The sequence below is a fragment of the Conger conger genome, chromosome 7 (genome assembly GCF_963514075.1).
Source record: "Conger conger chromosome 7, fConCon1.1, whole genome shotgun sequence".
Lineage (NCBI taxonomy): Eukaryota > Metazoa > Chordata > Actinopteri > Anguilliformes > Congridae > Conger > Conger conger.
This window is the reverse complement of record NC_083766.1, coordinates 22719383-22737750: the sequence shown is the minus strand read 5'-3', so window position 1 is coordinate 22737750 and position 18368 is coordinate 22719383. Positions and strand designations below refer to the sequence as shown.

The 18368-nt window shown below is 44.3% G+C and overlaps 1 protein-coding gene across 3 annotated transcripts in view; it reads right to left on the bottom strand.

The window, feature by feature from the left end:
* Positions 1 to 18368, bottom strand: part of LOC133132295 (glutamate receptor 1-like) — a 78829-nt gene that overhangs the window by 23972 nt on the left and 36489 nt on the right. For all 3 annotated transcript variants that reach the window (XM_061247636.1, XM_061247638.1, XM_061247635.1), the window contains exons 8-11: positions 15380 to 15484; positions 14469 to 14579; positions 12535 to 12741; positions 8487 to 8998 (exon numbers count right to left, since the gene is read on the bottom strand). In XM_061247636.1, the coding sequence (XP_061103620.1) occupies positions 8487 to 8998; positions 12535 to 12741; positions 14469 to 14579; positions 15380 to 15484 (935 nt within the window). The remainder of the gene's footprint in view (positions 1 to 8486; positions 8999 to 12534; positions 12742 to 14468; positions 14580 to 15379; positions 15485 to 18368) is intronic.

Below are 18368 nucleotides of genomic sequence, written 5' to 3'. Positions count from 1 at the left end.
ATGTGCCTGTGCTACTGTTCTCTATATTTCTGCAATGCAAGATACCCACCCACCACCCCCATGTTGCCATGGCAGCATGATGTCAGTATCCTGAAGACCAACAGACTTTGTGTCAGAGGTCCCAGTTTCCCTGGATTGTTTCCCCCCTTTTTAGATCATACATTATGACCCTTTTGTTACCGCCATTAACCCACAGAAAATGGCTTCACGGTCGCGGTTAGTTTTTTCGACCCGCTCCATTAAGAGCAGGGTCCAGCGCGGTAGCGATGCGTGGCGGTGGGGGTCACCCCTGCCCTCTGAGGTCAGGGCGCCGTCCGCGGGGGACGGACGTCAGCCTCGGAGTGTTAGAACGCAGAGGAAGTGACACGCGCGGCCTCAGGGAGGGCCAGAGCGTTCGACCAGAGCCGCCATCTTGGCCTCCGGGCTCACTCCCTGGCCCACAATGCACCTCTCCCCTCCCCCTCGTCTCGCTCCAGACACACACAATGGAGGCACTCTCCAGGCCTTGCTGATGGTTATCCCACCACCTCTCTCCCTCTCTCTCCACACCCACTCTCCTCTCTCTATCACTCTCTTCTCTCTACCACCCCTCTCTCTCTATCACTCTTTCTCTCTACCACCCCTCACTCTCTCTATCACTCTCTCTTTCTCTTGCTCTTCCTCTCTCCACTCTCTCTCTCCCTCTTTATCACTCTGTCACTCCCATGCTCTCTCTCCCTCTATCACTCTTTCTATTGCTCTTTCTCTCTCTCTCCACTATCTCTATCCCTCTCAATCACTCTTTCTCCTTCTCTATCACTCATCATTCTCATGCTTTCTCTTGCTCTCTCCCTCTCTCTATCACTCACTCTCTCTCTTGCGCTCTCTGTCTCTCTTCATCACACACATAACACATTACTTTCATTCGAGGCTGTATCAGGGTGAACAGGGTAAAGATATTGTAAGTTGTTCATTTTGTTTGAGTTAGGAATCAGTGAAGTTGTTCCTGTATTTACAGTGGCAATGTATTTTTGTGTCAATTCAACCTTGCTGGCATTCCTGCTAGAATCCTACTGAGAAATGCCAAGTCCAGAATAACAATATCACCTGTATCACAAAGCTTTGAACTGCTGGGAAAATGCCTTGATCATAAGCATGATCAAAAACAAAACTGCCTTAAAAGCATTTTAGTTGTGCATATGATATACTAAATACATTATAAAAGTATTCAGGATACAGTGAGCTCCATAATGTTTGGGAAAGAGACATATCAAGACTCAATACTGAAAGCTCTTGTTCTTGCGCTAATCAGAAACACCCGTGATGTCATTATGGTATGTCCCAAACATTATGGTGCTTTGAAATAGGGGGGACAATAAATAAAAAAGGCCCTAAATTCTACCATGGTGAAACTAAGGTGTATACTGTAAATATCCTTTTATAAAAGCTGAGAATGTGCACTGTAACCACATGAGAATTGTTCAATTACAAATCTAAAATTGTGGAGTACAGAGCCAAATCAAGAAAGCAATATACGTGTCAAGTTTACGATTAAACAAGTCTGTAATGTCATAAAGTCTTGTATTTTCTGTTTTGAGTGTGCGGTTCAGAATACCAATTACTGTTGGCTTTTATGTAAAAAAAAAAAAGAAAAAAGTCTTTGTCCCAAACCTTATCGAGCTGACAGTATATGCACTTAGAAATCCATCTAGTGAGTTCTCCCTTGCGCAAGGACGGCAGGCAGCTGAAAGGCTTGACAGTAATTGGCATGAACACGGAGCTGAGTGGCTGGCGTTAATGTGACAAAGCCGTTCAGCATTACCGCAAAATGGCCGCTGATCAATACAAATGACAGTGATGGTATTCAGGCCTAATGCAAAGGCATTCGTAACACAGACACTCAGGGTTTGTCACAGCCGATCCAGCCCTCAAGCCTGGCTGCAGTGTCTTAAACTGACAGCTCGCCATGACTTCAGCCTCCTCTCCAAGCACGGCGGAGGGACAATTTCACATTTTATTTTATTGTATTTGCATATTTCCTCAATAACCTATTTTAGATGTATCTTCTCTCGGTTGGAAAAAGGCTCACAGTAATATTATGAGCACTATCATTTATTTCACGCTTTATTATCCTAAATACAAGGCTGATGAAGATCTGCAGCATATGAATTAAACTGAAACTTAACGCAAAAAGAACCCCCATCTCAACGACATGGGTTAACTGTCCACACGTTTATGAAAACACATTATTTCATATAGCCAGTACAGCAGACACCCTGCCCATCGTCCCACACAGGCTGAATCCTGCAACATGGCTCACCGAAACCTTTTATTTTTCTCTTTCTTCCTCTGAATTTTTGTTTTTTGGCTACGGTATAGGTACACACATGGAAATTAACTCTTTTTTTTACAATGCGGGATTATAACTGGGCCTATAACTGTCTCCCCATGGTGACATCACATTGTTGCATTCTCCATTACTGTATGTCACTGTGGATAAGAGCTTCTGCTAAGCGACTGTAATGTAAATGTGATGTAAACAGCCACTGCGTTGTAGCCCATGGCGGGGGTTTGGATAATCGTCGCGTTGCACATCCACAGACCGAGGGCAGCAGACACAAGGGGCAGGGCGAGAAGAGAGAATCCCCCTATATCCACCAGCCCCTGGAACAATCTGGAGATTTTCTGAACCAGACAGGCAATGGGCTTCTGTTTGTCAGGTGTCAGAGCATAAATGAAAGCCAAGGCACCAGCATGTCTGTAAAAATAAAGAATAAAATAAAAAAATGTACTCTGCAGCACAAACAGAGGAGCTGCTGTTATGAAGCTGAACGCAGAAATGTCAGTGTGTAACACACAGCTGCGAGGTTGATTCTTTTAACGAGCAACGCCGCCTGGTAACGTGTTCGGCACACGCGTGTTCGGCACACGCATAATCCCCCGCCATTCCCGATTCTCGTCTCGTTTCATCGGGCTTGGCATGGGTGTTGTCACAGATGTGCCTGACCGCGAAAACCCCCTGTTCCGGGGTAAATCTCTGACATTTCCCAGTGTTATTTCACTTTGACCTTTCGGTCAGGGACTGCTGCCACACTGAGCCAGGTGACCGAGGCAGAGTGCACAGCGTAGGGTGTGGGGTGCTGTGAGGAGGAGTGTAAGTGTTTGCCGGTGTTGGGGATAAGCGTGGGCAGGTTTAACAAGCGCAGTAATCAGCACTCTCTGCTTCTGCTGCAGCTGCACACGTACGCAAACACACACCCACACACACACACACACACACACACACACATGAGCACATGCACCCACGCACGCACACAAACACACACACATATTGCACAAGATGTCTTTTAGCCTTTGATTCTGCATATTTTATACCGTCTAATCTTTTAGTCATCGTAGATCGCTTGATTTGCATGCAGCACAGATCTTCATAAATCATTTTCCTTTCCCTTTTCTTTGTAGTAAAGTGTCTGGCAGCGACCATGTAACCCCAAAATAGTATTCTGAAGGAAATACCGAGCCCTTTTCAGTGATGAACCAAGCTTAAGCAGTACTGAGGGGATCTTTGTTTGGATTCATAGCCGTCACTGCTAACTGGATAATACATCCTCAGCTAAACTCACATCTTCTCAATGAGCTTCACTTATAATACCTAGCCACTTGCTATCAATCCACTATCAGCTGATATCTCTACAGCTAAGGAACACCCGAAAGATTAAAAAGGCGAGCAGCCATGTTTTTAGTGTTCTTTTTATAGAGGAAGAGAAGGAGGGCAAAATAGAGGGAGAGAGGAGAGGAAGAGAAGGCAGAGTCGGGACGTGAGGACAGGAGAGGGAGAAGAGAGGAGTTTGAGAGAGAGAGAAAGGGGAGCAGGACTGAGACAGCAGAGGATGGAAGCGGAGAATGAGAAGGCGCTGATTTAGGCACGCCGCGCGGAGCTCGCCTGTCTTCAGAGATAAAACCGCGGCCACGCGGCCGGCGGGAGTCGCGCGGTAACAAACGGAACCGCAGGGGGCCGGCTGTGACATTTGGACAGGCCCAACAAAGAGGAATTTAAAATGGAGAGGCGTGTCCGGAATAACGCTCATTTCATTTTCTGCCCCTGATTGATCGCCTTCACTCCCGGGGATTCTGGGAGCTCAGACGGAGGCGGGGATCTTCGTCTTTGTACGAGGAGGTGATTAAATGCAAATTCATGACGAGCCAAAAAGGTATCTTATTAACTGATAATGGGAAATTTTAGTCAATTAATCAGAGCGTGGGGTGTGTTGGTGCAATCTTTTTCCAATTAAGAACCGAATAGAAAAAATCCAAGAAAGGCCTACGCTAAAACACAATTGCGATTTCAGGCAAAATGCAACATATAGGGCCAGTTTCACAGACACAGCCCAGTCCTAGCCCAATTCAATTTTGAATTGAGATTCCACATACAAAATTCGAGAAATATTCCAGAAGAAATCATGACCTTTCCAGATCGATAGTGCAAATTGATGCTTCAATTAGCACATCAAGTTAAAGCTTGTTTTAAAGAGCGGGCCTTACATATATATAGTACAAAGAGCCAGTGGAAGCACAAACCAGGCAGATTCTTGTTACTTTGTAGTGGTGCCGAACACCGATCAATGCAAGTCAAAGTCAATAAAAGGGTGTTTGTGCCAAGGTTGTATTTTTAGTGTTATTTCACTAGGGAAGCAGAATGGGGGCTGAGATCTTAAAATAGGCACCTGGACCGGTGCAAGTTTTAACAGATTTAAGTTGTCCGAAAACAATCACTTTCCGGGTGAAGCTTAAGAAAGGAAGAAAGGACACACACCACACCTGCTTACTGAACGGATGCGTTCGGGCCCGTCCTTGGGCAGGCCTGTTCATACTGAAACCCCGCCTATGTGCGCCCCATCCCTCGTGCGTGAGCGTCGTCAGAGCAGCCGCACTGATTTTGACATGCCTGTCTTTGATCCGTCTTGGCCGACCGCTGTTGGGGCCCCCACTGGAGAACACTGGAGCTGACGCGCGTTCGTCCTTCACACCATGTAACCCCGAGAGCTAACGATGGGGGGGGGAACGCTGATGTGTGTCAATGCGCCGGAGATAAGACGGAGAGGAGGATGAGATTGGTCCCTGAGAGGCTTGTTTGGCTGTGGGATGGAGAGGAATCTGAGTACAGCGGGGGATTCCCCCCGGTCTCTGAAGACGCAAGAGCACAGCCGCCTGTACGGACTGTGATTTCACATCAAAGATTTTTAACATGGGACTCCCACTCCCCTGATAGATGCGTATGAATATGCAAGTACACGCAGACACACGATACACACACACGCATGCACGCACACGCATGTGCACGTGCACACATGCACACACACACACACACACACACATGCGCACACACAAACAGTACAGGCGCATGCATGCACGCACATACACACACACGCACACACATTACCCACACACATACACACAAACACAGACATACACATACCCACCCACACACACAGGTCTGTAGTTACAGGAGGTATTGCCAATGTACTGGAAGGCACATAAAAAAAGATTAATCCTGAGCTCCTGAAACATGATGAATCTGGAACAAGCCTGCACCATGCTGTTGGCTTCACTCAGTGACAGGTTCTCATATAATGGAGCCCCTCTCTTAAATAATCCTTCATCTCCTGACTGCTGCCTGCAAAAGCATAGAAATTACAGCAAAATCTAGCAAAGTCTCTGATACCCACTAAGCAAGACATTTCAAATGATTGCATTTAACTATCATCTATTCACTAGAAGATTAGTTCAATCAGTACAAAATGTGACACTGCCCTCCCCTCCCAACACAACCCCACAGGGCTTTTATCTCAATGTTAAAACCTAATGAAACAGCTAACGGAAAGCGTGCCAAAGGCCACTGGAACAGGAGAGATTTATATAGTTTTTTTCTTTCTGTTCATATGCGAACAGACAGTGACTATGTCACCACAAGTCGGGCCCATTTGCCTGCGCATAGAGGAAGACCAAAGAAGACAAGTGTCAATTCAGCCAAAGGGCAGAGCCGGGTTTGCATCAGACCACCAGGGCATTGCAAAGGTCAGACAAGCCAGGCTTGGCTCCGAGCGTCTGCTAGCTTTGCTGCAGCAGTGGAGTGGTATGTAAGAATCGAAGATGCTTTTGTGACTGAGGAGAGCTGCACATCCTGTTCTTTCTCAGGGTCAGTAAAACATCACTATCTCCCTTCTGGTGCTTGACCCCATTTTAATAACTCAAATGCCCTAATATTACTAATTTATACACCCCGTGACTAACAGACAAACTCAGCTTCCACCTGTTCTAATAAGTATCCTGTCTCCCTCTCCATCTCTCACTCTCTCCCTCACCGTCTCTCTCTGTCTCTCTCTCTCTCTCTCTGTCTGGAGAGTTTTCCTGGAGCATACAGGAAAACCATGTCTAACAGAAGGTCACTTAATTAAAGGGGACAGTGGTAAAAAGTTGACATTTGTAACTCACACAGAGGTACTCCAGGGTGAAGCACATGAAGAAATGGCCCCGACTTACAAGTAACATTGTGATACGCAGTAACAGAGGCCCAAATGCAACACGGCACTTTACCACACAGTAAAATATTCAGAATTAAACCCACTCTCTTTGAGCACATTTTACTCTGACAGAGTACATTTGATCTCTGTTGGACACCTATTACCTTAGAGTTATCACTGAAGATTTTATGATACGTGGTAATAACCCAACAAGCCCTAGGAATACATAATATTGCTGATAATAATCACACAGAAACCATTTCCTGATCTCAGAGTTCAGAAAGTACCTCACAAAGAACCATAAGAGAAGTCATAGGAGTTAGTGTAATGTATATTCATACAGGAAACTTGTACACATTGCATGAAGATGATCACGCAATATTTCATTCTGGGTAAGAGGTTTGGAAATGTCAGGAGCCAAGCATATGACACATGACTTTGTTCGGAGGCTTTGATTGGTAAATGGTTGGCATTTATATATAGCCCCTTTATCCAAAGCACTGTACAATTGGTGCTTCTCATTCACCCATTCATACACACACTCACACACCAACGGCGATTGGCAAGGCACCAACCAGCTCGTCAGGAGCATTTGGGGGTTAGGTGTCTTGCTCAGGGACACTCCGACACAGCCCGGGCGGGGGGATCGAACCGGCAACCCTCCAACTGCCAGATAACTGCTCTTACTGCCTGGGCCATGTCACACCCCATTGATTGTTTCTGTAAGATTTGCATTGTTGGTCCTATGAACAATAGCATGAGGCTGCTGAATTTTGATCAAGATGTTTTTGTTTTGCAGGAGAATGCAAACATGCTCTTAGAGAGAGTTTGTAAGGGTACTTTTGTACATTACTAAGAAGTAGCTCTGCATTCAAGCATGTTCTCCGCACGTAAAAAGGCAAGCCGTGAAAGTTATGAAAGTTATCGGTTTTTAATCTGTTCATTTGTTTAGATATAAGATGTATGTGGACTGTTAACACTCTGGGTAAGAATACAGACCAGACTGATGATGATGATGATGATGATGATGATTATAGCAGTGCTAATATTGATGACGTTGATGATTATCCATCCATCCATCCATTATCTGAACCCGCTTATCCTGATCAGGGTCGCAGGGGGGCTGGAGCCTATCCCAGCATACATTGGGCGAAAGGCAGGAATACACCCTGGACAGGTCGCGAGTCCATCGCAGGGCACACACACCATTCACTCACACACTCATACCTATGGGCAATTTAGACTCTCCAATCAGCCTAACCTGCATGTCGTTGGACTGTGGGAGGAAACCGGAGTACCCGGAGGAAACCCACACAGACACGGGGAGAACATGCAAACTCCAAACAGAGAGGCCCCAGCCGACGGGGATTCGAACCCAGGACCTCCTTGCTGTGAGGCGGCAGTGCTACCCACTGCACCATCCGTGCCACCGTTGATGATTATAGCAGAGCTAATATTGATGATGATGATGATTATAGGAGAGATAATATTCATGCTAATGATGATTATAGCAGAGGTAATATTGATGATGATGATGATTATAGCAGAGCTAATATTGATGATAATGATGAATATAGCAGAGGTAATATTGCTGATGATGATGATTATAGCAGAGCTAATATTGATGATGATGATGATTATAGCAGAGCTAATATTGATGATGATGATGATTGTAGCAGAGCTAATATTGATGATGATGCTGATTGTAGCAGAGCTAATATTGATGATGATGATGATGATTATAGCAGAGCTAATATTGATGATGATGATGATTACAGCAGAGGTAATATTGATGATGATTATAGCAGAGCTAATATTGATGATGATGATGATGATTATAGCAGTGCTAATATAGATGATGATGATGATTATAGCAGTGCTAATATAGATGATGATGATGATTATAGCAGTGCTAATATAGATGATGATGATGGCAGTGATGAGGATGAGGATGATGATGATAACGAGGGTGACCGGATCTCCTACCTTGGTGAAATGTCACACCCCTGCTGCATGAAGGCTCCGAGCGAGAACCAGAGGCTGTTAAAAATCCCAAACTCGTTGGTGTGCTCTGGGACCTGCTGCTGCTGCTGGTTCTGGTTCTGTCCTGGGTTCTGCTGCTGGTTCTGCTGGGCCTGGGCCTGGCCCTGCTGGCTCGGGGACCCCTGGTTCTGGCTCTGCTGGTCCTGGCCCTGGCCCTGGCTGGGGCTGGGGCTCTGCTGGGGGTCGAGCCCCTCCTCTGGGTCCTCGCCCTGCCACTCGTACGGGCTGAAGCGGCTCACCAGGAACAGCACCACGCTGACCCCGATGTAGGCAAACACGATGCACATCCAGATCTCGTAGGCCAGCGGGTCCAGGAAGGAGAACACGCCCGGCTTGGACTTCATGGGCTTCTTGATCATGATGGAGATGCCCAGGCTCATGAAGGGCTTGGAGAAGTCGATCACCTCCTCCCGCACCAGGGTGATGGTGAGGGGAGCCACGGCAACGTCAGCCTTCTGCAAGGGGAGGAAACAGTGTCATTACGTCACAAAGTACCACCACAGTGAGAGCCACGCCAACGTCAGCCTTCTACAAGGGGAGGAAACAGGGTCATTACATCACAAAGTACCACCACAGTGAGAGCCACGCCAACGTCAGCCTTCTGCAAGGGGAGGAAACAGGGTCGTTACGTCACAAAGTACCACCACAGTGAGAGCCACGCCAACGTCAGCCTTCTGCAAGGGGAGGAAAGAGGGTCATTACATCACAAAGTACCACCACAGTGAGAGCCACGCCAATGTCAGCCTTCTACAAGGGGAGGAAACAGGGTCATTACGTCACACAGTACCACCACAGTGAGCCACGCAACGTCAGCCTTCTACAAGGGAAGGAAACAGAGTCACTATGTCATAATGTACCACTACAGTGAGACCTGACTACCTGACTCATTGAGTAATGAGATGGTAAACTCTGTATTTTCAGGTGCAAACAAAATGTTAATTGCTTACGATAAGCAAAAAGAAAAAGATACAGTACTGCAGTGTCAAATTATTCTCCCAATAAACATAATGATAAATATCCCCATGAAAAGCCCTTCAAAGGCTAAAATATGTACTTATAATAAGCGTCAGACCCACACTACTTCCTTGCTCATCTCCGGCTTAATTTCATTCTTTTATATCCTAATTTTTGTACAAGCCAGCACCATGGAAATGAACTTATTGCTCACATGTCTGGAAGTCAGACATTGAAAGGAATGGTTGGCTAACAATTTTCCAGATAAGCCATACTTAATTACCCCAGATGTACTTCATGGAAACAGTAACAAGGTTATGGAAAATTGCAAAAGATGTCAGAGCAGGAAAAACTATGATTACCACGAACCACCGAGTTGCTTAGATACTAGCCGCATAATTTTTGTCAGTTCGCAACCACAATTACTGAGTGGGCCTATAACTGAAAGTTAATTTTGTCACATGTCACAATCTAGGCTAACCAGATGGTCAACGACAGACGCTTAAATTTAAAGTACTGAAAGTAACAGTGCAAAGTTGGTTGTCGCAAAACCAATGGACGTGCTATATTTGGGCATGCTTCATCATGAATATTCCTTGAACAGTAAAATACCCCCAAGACATGTTATTGACCAGAAAAGACTTTATTGAGGAAAAGGAAAAAACAAAAATTGGCCATCTGTTTATCATTAGGAAACTGTGGTATATCTGACAGACAACAGACACTGGAACCAAACATCGATTATCCTCCAGCAGTTGCTGTCATATTTTGTCCAGCAGTAGAAATACATTTCTATATTTGACGAATAGTAGTAATATAAAAGACCCCTGCGAGAATGTATATATTTCTCACGAAATGAATGCAGTTAGCCACAATGGCGAACAGTGATAACAAATCACGTTACATAATACGACATACACGAAAACCTTCATAAAACACATTCACCGTCCTTCAACTGCTCATTTGTTTAACTAAAGTGCTCTTTCCCCCTGTGACAGATAGCTCTTCATCCCGAGATTTGAGTTTTTTACTATCTGGAGAAGTGCAGTGAAGTGGGAACGTTCCTTTTTATTATCAAATAATGGTTTTCAAAAATAAAGACTGAGGGTATAATTGATGGGTGCCTCTTCAAAATGGCAGACAGGCTTTAAGTGACTTGCATTGCTAAGCATGGCGTGAGAAATCAGCCATGAGCTTTGAGCGGTTTAATTTTCCAACTTTCCATAGGTTCAAAATGTAGGATGATGATGATGATGAGGATGACAATGGTGATGGTTGTTGTTATTGTTATGATGATGATGATGATTATTATTACTATTATCATTATTATTATTATGACTTTCTCAAGAATGTATTATCTACAATTGTTAATCCTTATAAGCCACAGCCCATTGAAAAGAAACAGTACCAGAAAACACAGACATAGTTTTTATAACAATGAACAATATTAATCTTAGAATTAATTCTGCCTGTTCCCTTATACATTGAGAGCACATTGTTCAGAAGGCATGCAATATTGCAATAATCTAAAAATATATATATTTCATACTGAATAATAATATAATTATCTCCAGTAATGTTAGAATAGCCACCAACCACCTAAGTGCTTTCTGTAGTATTAAATTCTGTAGGATTAACTTCCTGTATTTATTTATTTTCAATAAATTCATCTGAACTTCTTGTGGGTCAAAGGGAGCATTGGGAAATAAAAGGAGAAAATATCAGAAATAAAGCAATATCAATCCTGCTGAAAATTCCAGCTAAGACCAGCTGGGATTTTAAGATGGTTTAAGCTGAGTTTCCAAAGCTGGTCTGTGGCTAGAAAAGCTGGTCAAACAGCTGACTATATAGGCTGGTTAGCTGGTGAACATCTGGTTGACCAGCTAAAAGTCTTGAAAACACAGCTTAGCCTGGTTTCAGCTGGAAATCAGGCTATCCAGAAACACTGAGCGAAACACTGTGGTTTTACGTAGCTCATATTACATCAGTTTCAGTCTCTGGCACTACGATTCTGCTCATAGCTGTTGTGTGGAAACCCAGGAAATGGAGGGCACAGTTATGCTGATATTTGCGGTGTGGAAATGCAGGAGCCAAAATGGAGGGCACAGTTAGGCTTATATTTGTGGTGTGGAAACGGAGGAGCCGTAATGGAGGGCACTATTATACTGATATTTGTTGTGTGGAAATGCAGGAGCCATAATGGAGGACACAGTTATTCTGCTGAAAGTGAGGGGAAACGGTGGAAAAGCCAACATAATATGTCAACCGGGGAGCACCACCCTTTGTGGCGCTAACAAGTTTAAGGCACGATCACATCCCCCTGTTTCCTGTACAGTGCCAAGGCCATGACCCACCGTGCCAAAGCGTTGTTATTCTTTTCAGAAGCAATTTCTGTCAAAGGGGCATAGCATTTTCAAGACATATTTCCCTGTAGTAAATAAATGCTGGAAGAGAAAGAGCAAGTGGCGTGTCTAGGTGCATCACGACTGAACACTTAAGCCTTTTGGACTGAAATGGATTGAACTGGATGAAATAATAACTCAGCTATTTTATAAATAAAATAAAAACAGCACTCTGTATGTAAACATGGGTGATGCGCTATGACAAAGGAACAGACAACATATTTTCTTGTTCACAATTGTGAATACTGAACACACTGAATATGACTATATGCGTGTGTGGAATAATGACGTCAGAACACTCTTTGCAGAGGCTGCTGTTTGGCTGTCTATTTCAAACCATGTCAAGCTAGGAGCTGGTCTGAATTGGGCAGCCAGTGATCAGCTGTTTCAAAACCTTTTTTCAGCAGGGATCCTTTGACATGTTACGAGATGTTAATAACACACGTACAGATAATTTATTACTACTTATGCCATAGACCAGTTCCCCCACCATGTGTTTCAGCAGGGATCCTTTGGCATCAGTGTTTATAACATAAGTGCTAATAACGAGATATCCTTTGGCATCAAGGTTTATGACATAAGTGCTAACAACGAGATGTTAATAACACATGTACAGATCATTTATTACTACTTACGCCATAGACCAGCTCCCCCACCATGCCGTTCCACATCTTGGACTCGGTGTCCCTGGACCCGTACTTCCCGTCTGACACGATCTCCAGCGTGTAGTTGTAGCCCACGTGTTTGGCGATCTCCGCGGCCAGCTCCACGCAGTAGCCCTCGTATTTGTCATTCCCGACCAGCTGATCGTGGTTCTTCTTCAGCATCACGTACGGAGATTCCTGAACCAGGAATCAAACGAAATGTTATCCCTGGTGGAAAATCCAGCGTGGAATTACCAGCTATCAGCTGTTTCAAAACCTAGCTTGAGCTGTTTCTTCAGCAGGGATGTGTTTGGTCTCAAAATAATTGCCACACAAGCCATAGTTTCCATACACTATCCATCCATTTTCTAACCCAGTGGTTTCCAAATGTTTTCAGCCTGTGGAGTAGCAACTCAGAGTCTCAAAGGCTCAGAGGGCGCCACACATTTGTAAGGTCAACAACATCATGCATGTCATTATGACTAACTGCAATTGCTAGGGACCTGCAGCCATGTTGCTAGGGTGCAGCACCACCATGGTTCTAACCTGTTTATTCCTGTTCAGGGTCGTGGTGGGTGCTGGAACCTATCCCAGCGTGCACTAGGTAAGTGGCAAGATACATGCTGGACAGGTAGTAGTTTCCATAATTATTTCCAGAATTATTGTTATATTAAATGTTTGTTCACTTCCCCACAGGGATGGTTGGAGTTGAGAGAACTCTTCACTTTATCAATATTAATATTCTTGTAGACTGCAGAGCAACTCCAATCGCACAGCCCTTTATTTCCACACAGACATTTTTAAATCTGCTATGAGAAAAACTAAACACTGTAAGATCCCTCACAAGAATTATGCAGAGAAATAACTGTTGACTTGGTCTTCTAAGATGGCGCTTCTGAGCTAGAACTGCAGACAACATTGCTCAATGTAAGCGCTGGTTAAACAGAAAGCTTACAATACGACGGCTTCTTATAATTCTCAGTTAGTCGGGGGAATGATCATAAGCAGAAGCGTGAGCGAACAGGATACAGAGTATACCCACAAGGCATGAATATTCAGAAGTAATTAGGCTAAAGGAACCTATAACAGTCTATGATTGAAGTGTGACAAATATGAGTGAATGCAAAAGAAAGTTTAACGCTTGAGCACAGGATCAAAAAGTTATTAATATTCATCTTGAGATTTTGTCTTTCAAGTTTTGCACAAACCTTTTTCTTTTAACACAAGGCATGCTGGGATACATGTGTTTATGGAAAATCCACTCTCTGGCTTTCATACTGGGTGTATTGAGGCCCCCAACACAGTTGGCCCCCAAAACAAGCACCGGCCACTTTAATACTGCGCTGCCAGCCCCTTTCCGGAACCTTCTCATCTGTTCAGACAGCGATCTCAGAAGACCGTCCATGTATCGGCTTCCTCCAGCCAAGTCCACTGGCAGTGGCCTTCAAAGCAAGTGGTGGTGGCAGGAGTCCGGGCCCTAGATCGACCGCGAATGAAGCTCTATGTTGCCACGCCGACAGAGCGTGGAACAAAATGAAACTGCCATGCAGCTAGTCACCGGGAGGAATTCATTACGAGGAAGAAGATGGGCTTTTTTTTTTTTTTTTTTGGAATGTCTTCAAAGAACGATTAATCCTACGCTACCCACGAGCCCAAGCAGGGAGTGGGGCTGTCGTGACAAACGTGATTTTGTTTACAAAGCCGTATGTTTAGTCATCGCCTCTCCGCCCCCTGCAGGGGCCCAAAATTCATTGTGAGAGAGATGGAGTTTGAGGCACTGCTGTTAGATACAGAACATTTACTGTGAACATTAGTCATTTGAATGGTGTTCAGAGCACTACCACTAAACACTTGGTCCAGTTTACCCGATGAATGCTCCTCTACTTCGGGTCGTGACTCATACAGTCAAACATTCAGGGACCCACCAGAATTGTGGTGACAATGTAGGTCCGGTTCTGCAGCCCGAATGTTTCATTGCCGCTGTGTGGGTATGGCGCCGTTCGCACAAACTTCTCCACTTCGTTCCAGTAGCCTGCCTGCAAACAGAAGAGATATCCTCAACATGGCATATCCTCTACCTGCTCATTTCATGGCCTTCTTGTTCGCTGGATTGAAATCACACTGAAAACACATTTTAAATATGCTAGTGTAGTGTAGAAAAAAAATTTCATCGGATAAACCAAAACCTATTGAAGTAAAACTTGTAGGTTTATCCAAGGAAGCATATGCTACACTGTATACCAGGGATATTTAATCTTACCCAGAAAGGGCCGCTGTGGGTGCAGGCTTTTGTTCCAATCAAGTAGTTACACACCTGGTTCTACTAATGAAAATCCTTAACACAGACTTGAATGATTAGTAGAATCAGGTGTGTAACTGCTTGGTTGCAACAAAAGCTTGCACCCACACCGGTTCTTTCTGGGAAAGACTGAGTAACCCAGGTGTATATAACATAACATACAAATGGTATGGTTGAACAGTTGGATTTGTAATTGTGAGTTGGTTACTTCAAAATATTCCATATATGAGCATAATGGCCAAACAGGAGGAAAAATACAGCGTATCAGCAGATTGATTGACACATCAATTTTCCACCCAGTTTATGGTCCCTGGAACATGCAAAAACACTGATAAAAAATAAGTGAATCCCTGATGCCCAAAACAGTTTAGCGAAAGAAGTACCTTTCAAAAAAACAGATATGAATTTAAGTTAGTTGTGAGCCAAAATTATATTATTACAATAGACAATACAATTGTTTTCCAAGTGACCTTGCACTTCTGATGGAAATGTGAGTTCTTCTGCGTTTCCTGCGGTTAAAGAGACAGTGCCGTTTACCTTTCTGGGTCCCTTTGGTCCCAGCTCCATCACGGTGACTGTGTAGTTGGTGCGCCGGCCCTTCTCATCGAACTGAATGCGTCCGGTCAGGCCCTCCAGCTCAACCTTCAGAGAATAGCCACACATCCACGTTATTATTATGAGCATTACTGGTCATATGGGATCAGCATGTCCATATAAAATTACGCAGTATTGTTTATGAACTTGGCAGCTCATTGGTCTGACCCTGGAGCTTGGAGTTACGAGCTCGGAGCACTCCGGGGGTGAACCCGTAGCTCATTAGTAACATGGCGGATGGCAAGAAGCTGATGTTAGCTCTGACACTTCAGTGCTACTTTGCAACATATGCTGTTTATGGGGAACAGTAACATAGAAAAAAAGTTTTCAAAACTAATTTAGGAGTTTATTGTTGTTACTGTGCGTTGCGGCATTTCAGCCATTTTGAAAAATATTTTCTCCTCATCGGAACTGTGAAATGATAACCAGTTTTTCAGACTAGCAATTTAAGTAAGTGACAGGAAGGTGACAGTAACGTAAATAACCACGCATTACAACAGTGCTATGCAAAAGAGCATCTCTGAACACACAACGCATCAAACCTCTAAGTGGACGGGCTACAGCTGTGTGTATATTACAGTACTAGAGTTGGAGTTAGCCAAAACATTAGACAATTTTTACGCCCCCTCACAATGGAGAGCATTCCGACTTCCAAAAACCTGAACATCAACATCAAACGCTAGCAGAACTCATATAAAAGTTTCATAGTACAGTCCTGCTTGTTTTGTTTTTCTCTCTCAGAGTAGCTCTGAATAAATTGCACACATCATCTTAGACGCTTATTCTGTGTCTTCACAGCATAGTGTCAGTGTCAGAATTAATTGTCTGAGCAGAACTGCAATCCCTGAGAAGTTGAAGGCACAATGGAACAGTCTGCACAAGCCTCTCACTTTTCATCGTTAAAAAAATAGACTATAAAACAAAAAAAGTACTTGATTTATTTCACATTTACATGAAGCAAAGCTGTCTGTTAGACATAGCCTTGTGAACTGCGAGAGAAAGACATTGATATTATGAAATACACTAGAAATTATTATTTAGCTTCCCTGTAGTTTTTTGGAGAAAAATCACAGACAGTACATACTCCTAAGTTGTAATTCCATTTGAATTTCATGAAGCTGCATTTCCTCATTCCATTCTCTCCTTAAATGTAGGCAAGCAGACTGTAGGTTGTTAGGGCCCAAAACATTTTGTTTTATTTATATAATTTTTTTTATCAGGGGATATCACACCCATGTGGGCTCAGCACAAAATGTCCTAAAATAAACAGTTCAGCAACCTGATTTGTAACATTACAGTTATTTAGCCAACACTTTTACCGTTACCTTACTTACAGTTGAGTAGACTAAGCAGGGGACAATCCCCCCTGGAGCAAAGGGGCGCAACAGCTGCACAGATGTTATCGTGGCTACACTGGGGCATTGAACCACCAACCTTCTAGGTCCCAGTCAAGCACCTTAAACGCTAGGCTAAAGGCCACCTCACATGCAGGTAAATATACTAGAGGTCGCTGGGTCCCAAAACATTTTCTTATTGGTCACCTTATTTCTTTATCAGGTCTTTTTGAGATATCATACCCTTGTTGGCCTCTGTGCCAAAGGTCCCCGTTGAGAATGAAAATAAACAGTTAAACGGCCCAACTTGTTCATGCCCTTCTCTGCCAGGTCATTAGTGTGACGTCTCGATCATTGGTGTGATGCCTCGGTCATTGGTGTGAAGTCTCGGTCATTGGTGTGATGTCTCGGTCATTGGTGTGATGTCTCGGTCATTGGTGTGACGCCTCGGTCTTTGTTGTGATGCCTCGGTCATTAGTGTGACGTCTCGGTCATTGGTGTGATGTCTTGGTCATTGGTGTGACACATCGGTCATTGGTGTGACACCTCGGTCATTGGTGTGAAGTCTCGGTCATTAGTGTGATGCCTCGGTCATTGGTGTGAAGTCTCGGTCATTAATGTGATGTCTCGGTCATTGGTGTGATGCCTCGGTCATTGGTGTGATGTCTCGGTCATTGGTGTGATGCCTCGGTCATTTGTGTGATGTCTCGGTCATTGTTGTGATGTCTCGGTCATTGGTGTGACGCCTCGGTCATTGGTGTGAAGTCTCGGTCATTGGTGTGAAGTCTCGGTCATTGGTGTATCACCCCGGTCATTGGTGTTAAGTCTCGGTCATTGGTGTATCACCTCGGTCATTGGTGTGAAGTCTCGGTCATTGTTGTGAGATGTTATCGTGGCTACACTGGGGCATTGAACCACCAACCTTCTAGGACCCAGTCAAGCTCCTTAAACGCTAGGCTACAGGCCACCTCACATGCAGGTAAATATACTAGAGGTCGCTGGGTCCCAAAACATTTTCTTAATGGTCACCTTATTTCTTTATCAGGTCTTTTTGAGATATCATACCCTTGTTGACCTCTGCGCCAAAGGTCCCCGTTGAGAATGAAAATAAACAGTTAAACGACCCAACTTGTTCATGCCCTTCTCTGCCAGGTCATTAGTGTGACGTCTCAATCATTAGTGTGACGTCTCAGTCATTGGTGTGATGCCTCGGTCATTAGTGTGACGTCTCGATCATTGGTGTGATGCCTCGGTCATTAGTGTGACGTCTCGATCATTGGTGTGATGCCTCGGTCATTGGTGTGAAGTCTCGATCATTAGTGTGATGTCTCGGTCATTGGTGTGATGTCTTGGTCATTGGTGTGACACCTCGGTCATTGGTGTGACACCTCGGTCATTGGTGTGAAGTCTCGGTCATTAGTGTGATGCCTCGGTCATTGGTGTGAAGTCTCGGTCATTAGTGTGATGTCTCGGTCATTGGTGTGATGTCTCGGTCATTGGTGTGATGTCTCGGTCATTGGTGTGATGCCTCGGTCATTGGTGTGACGCCTCGGTCTTTGTTGTGATGCCTCGGTCATTAGTGTGACGTCTCAGTCATT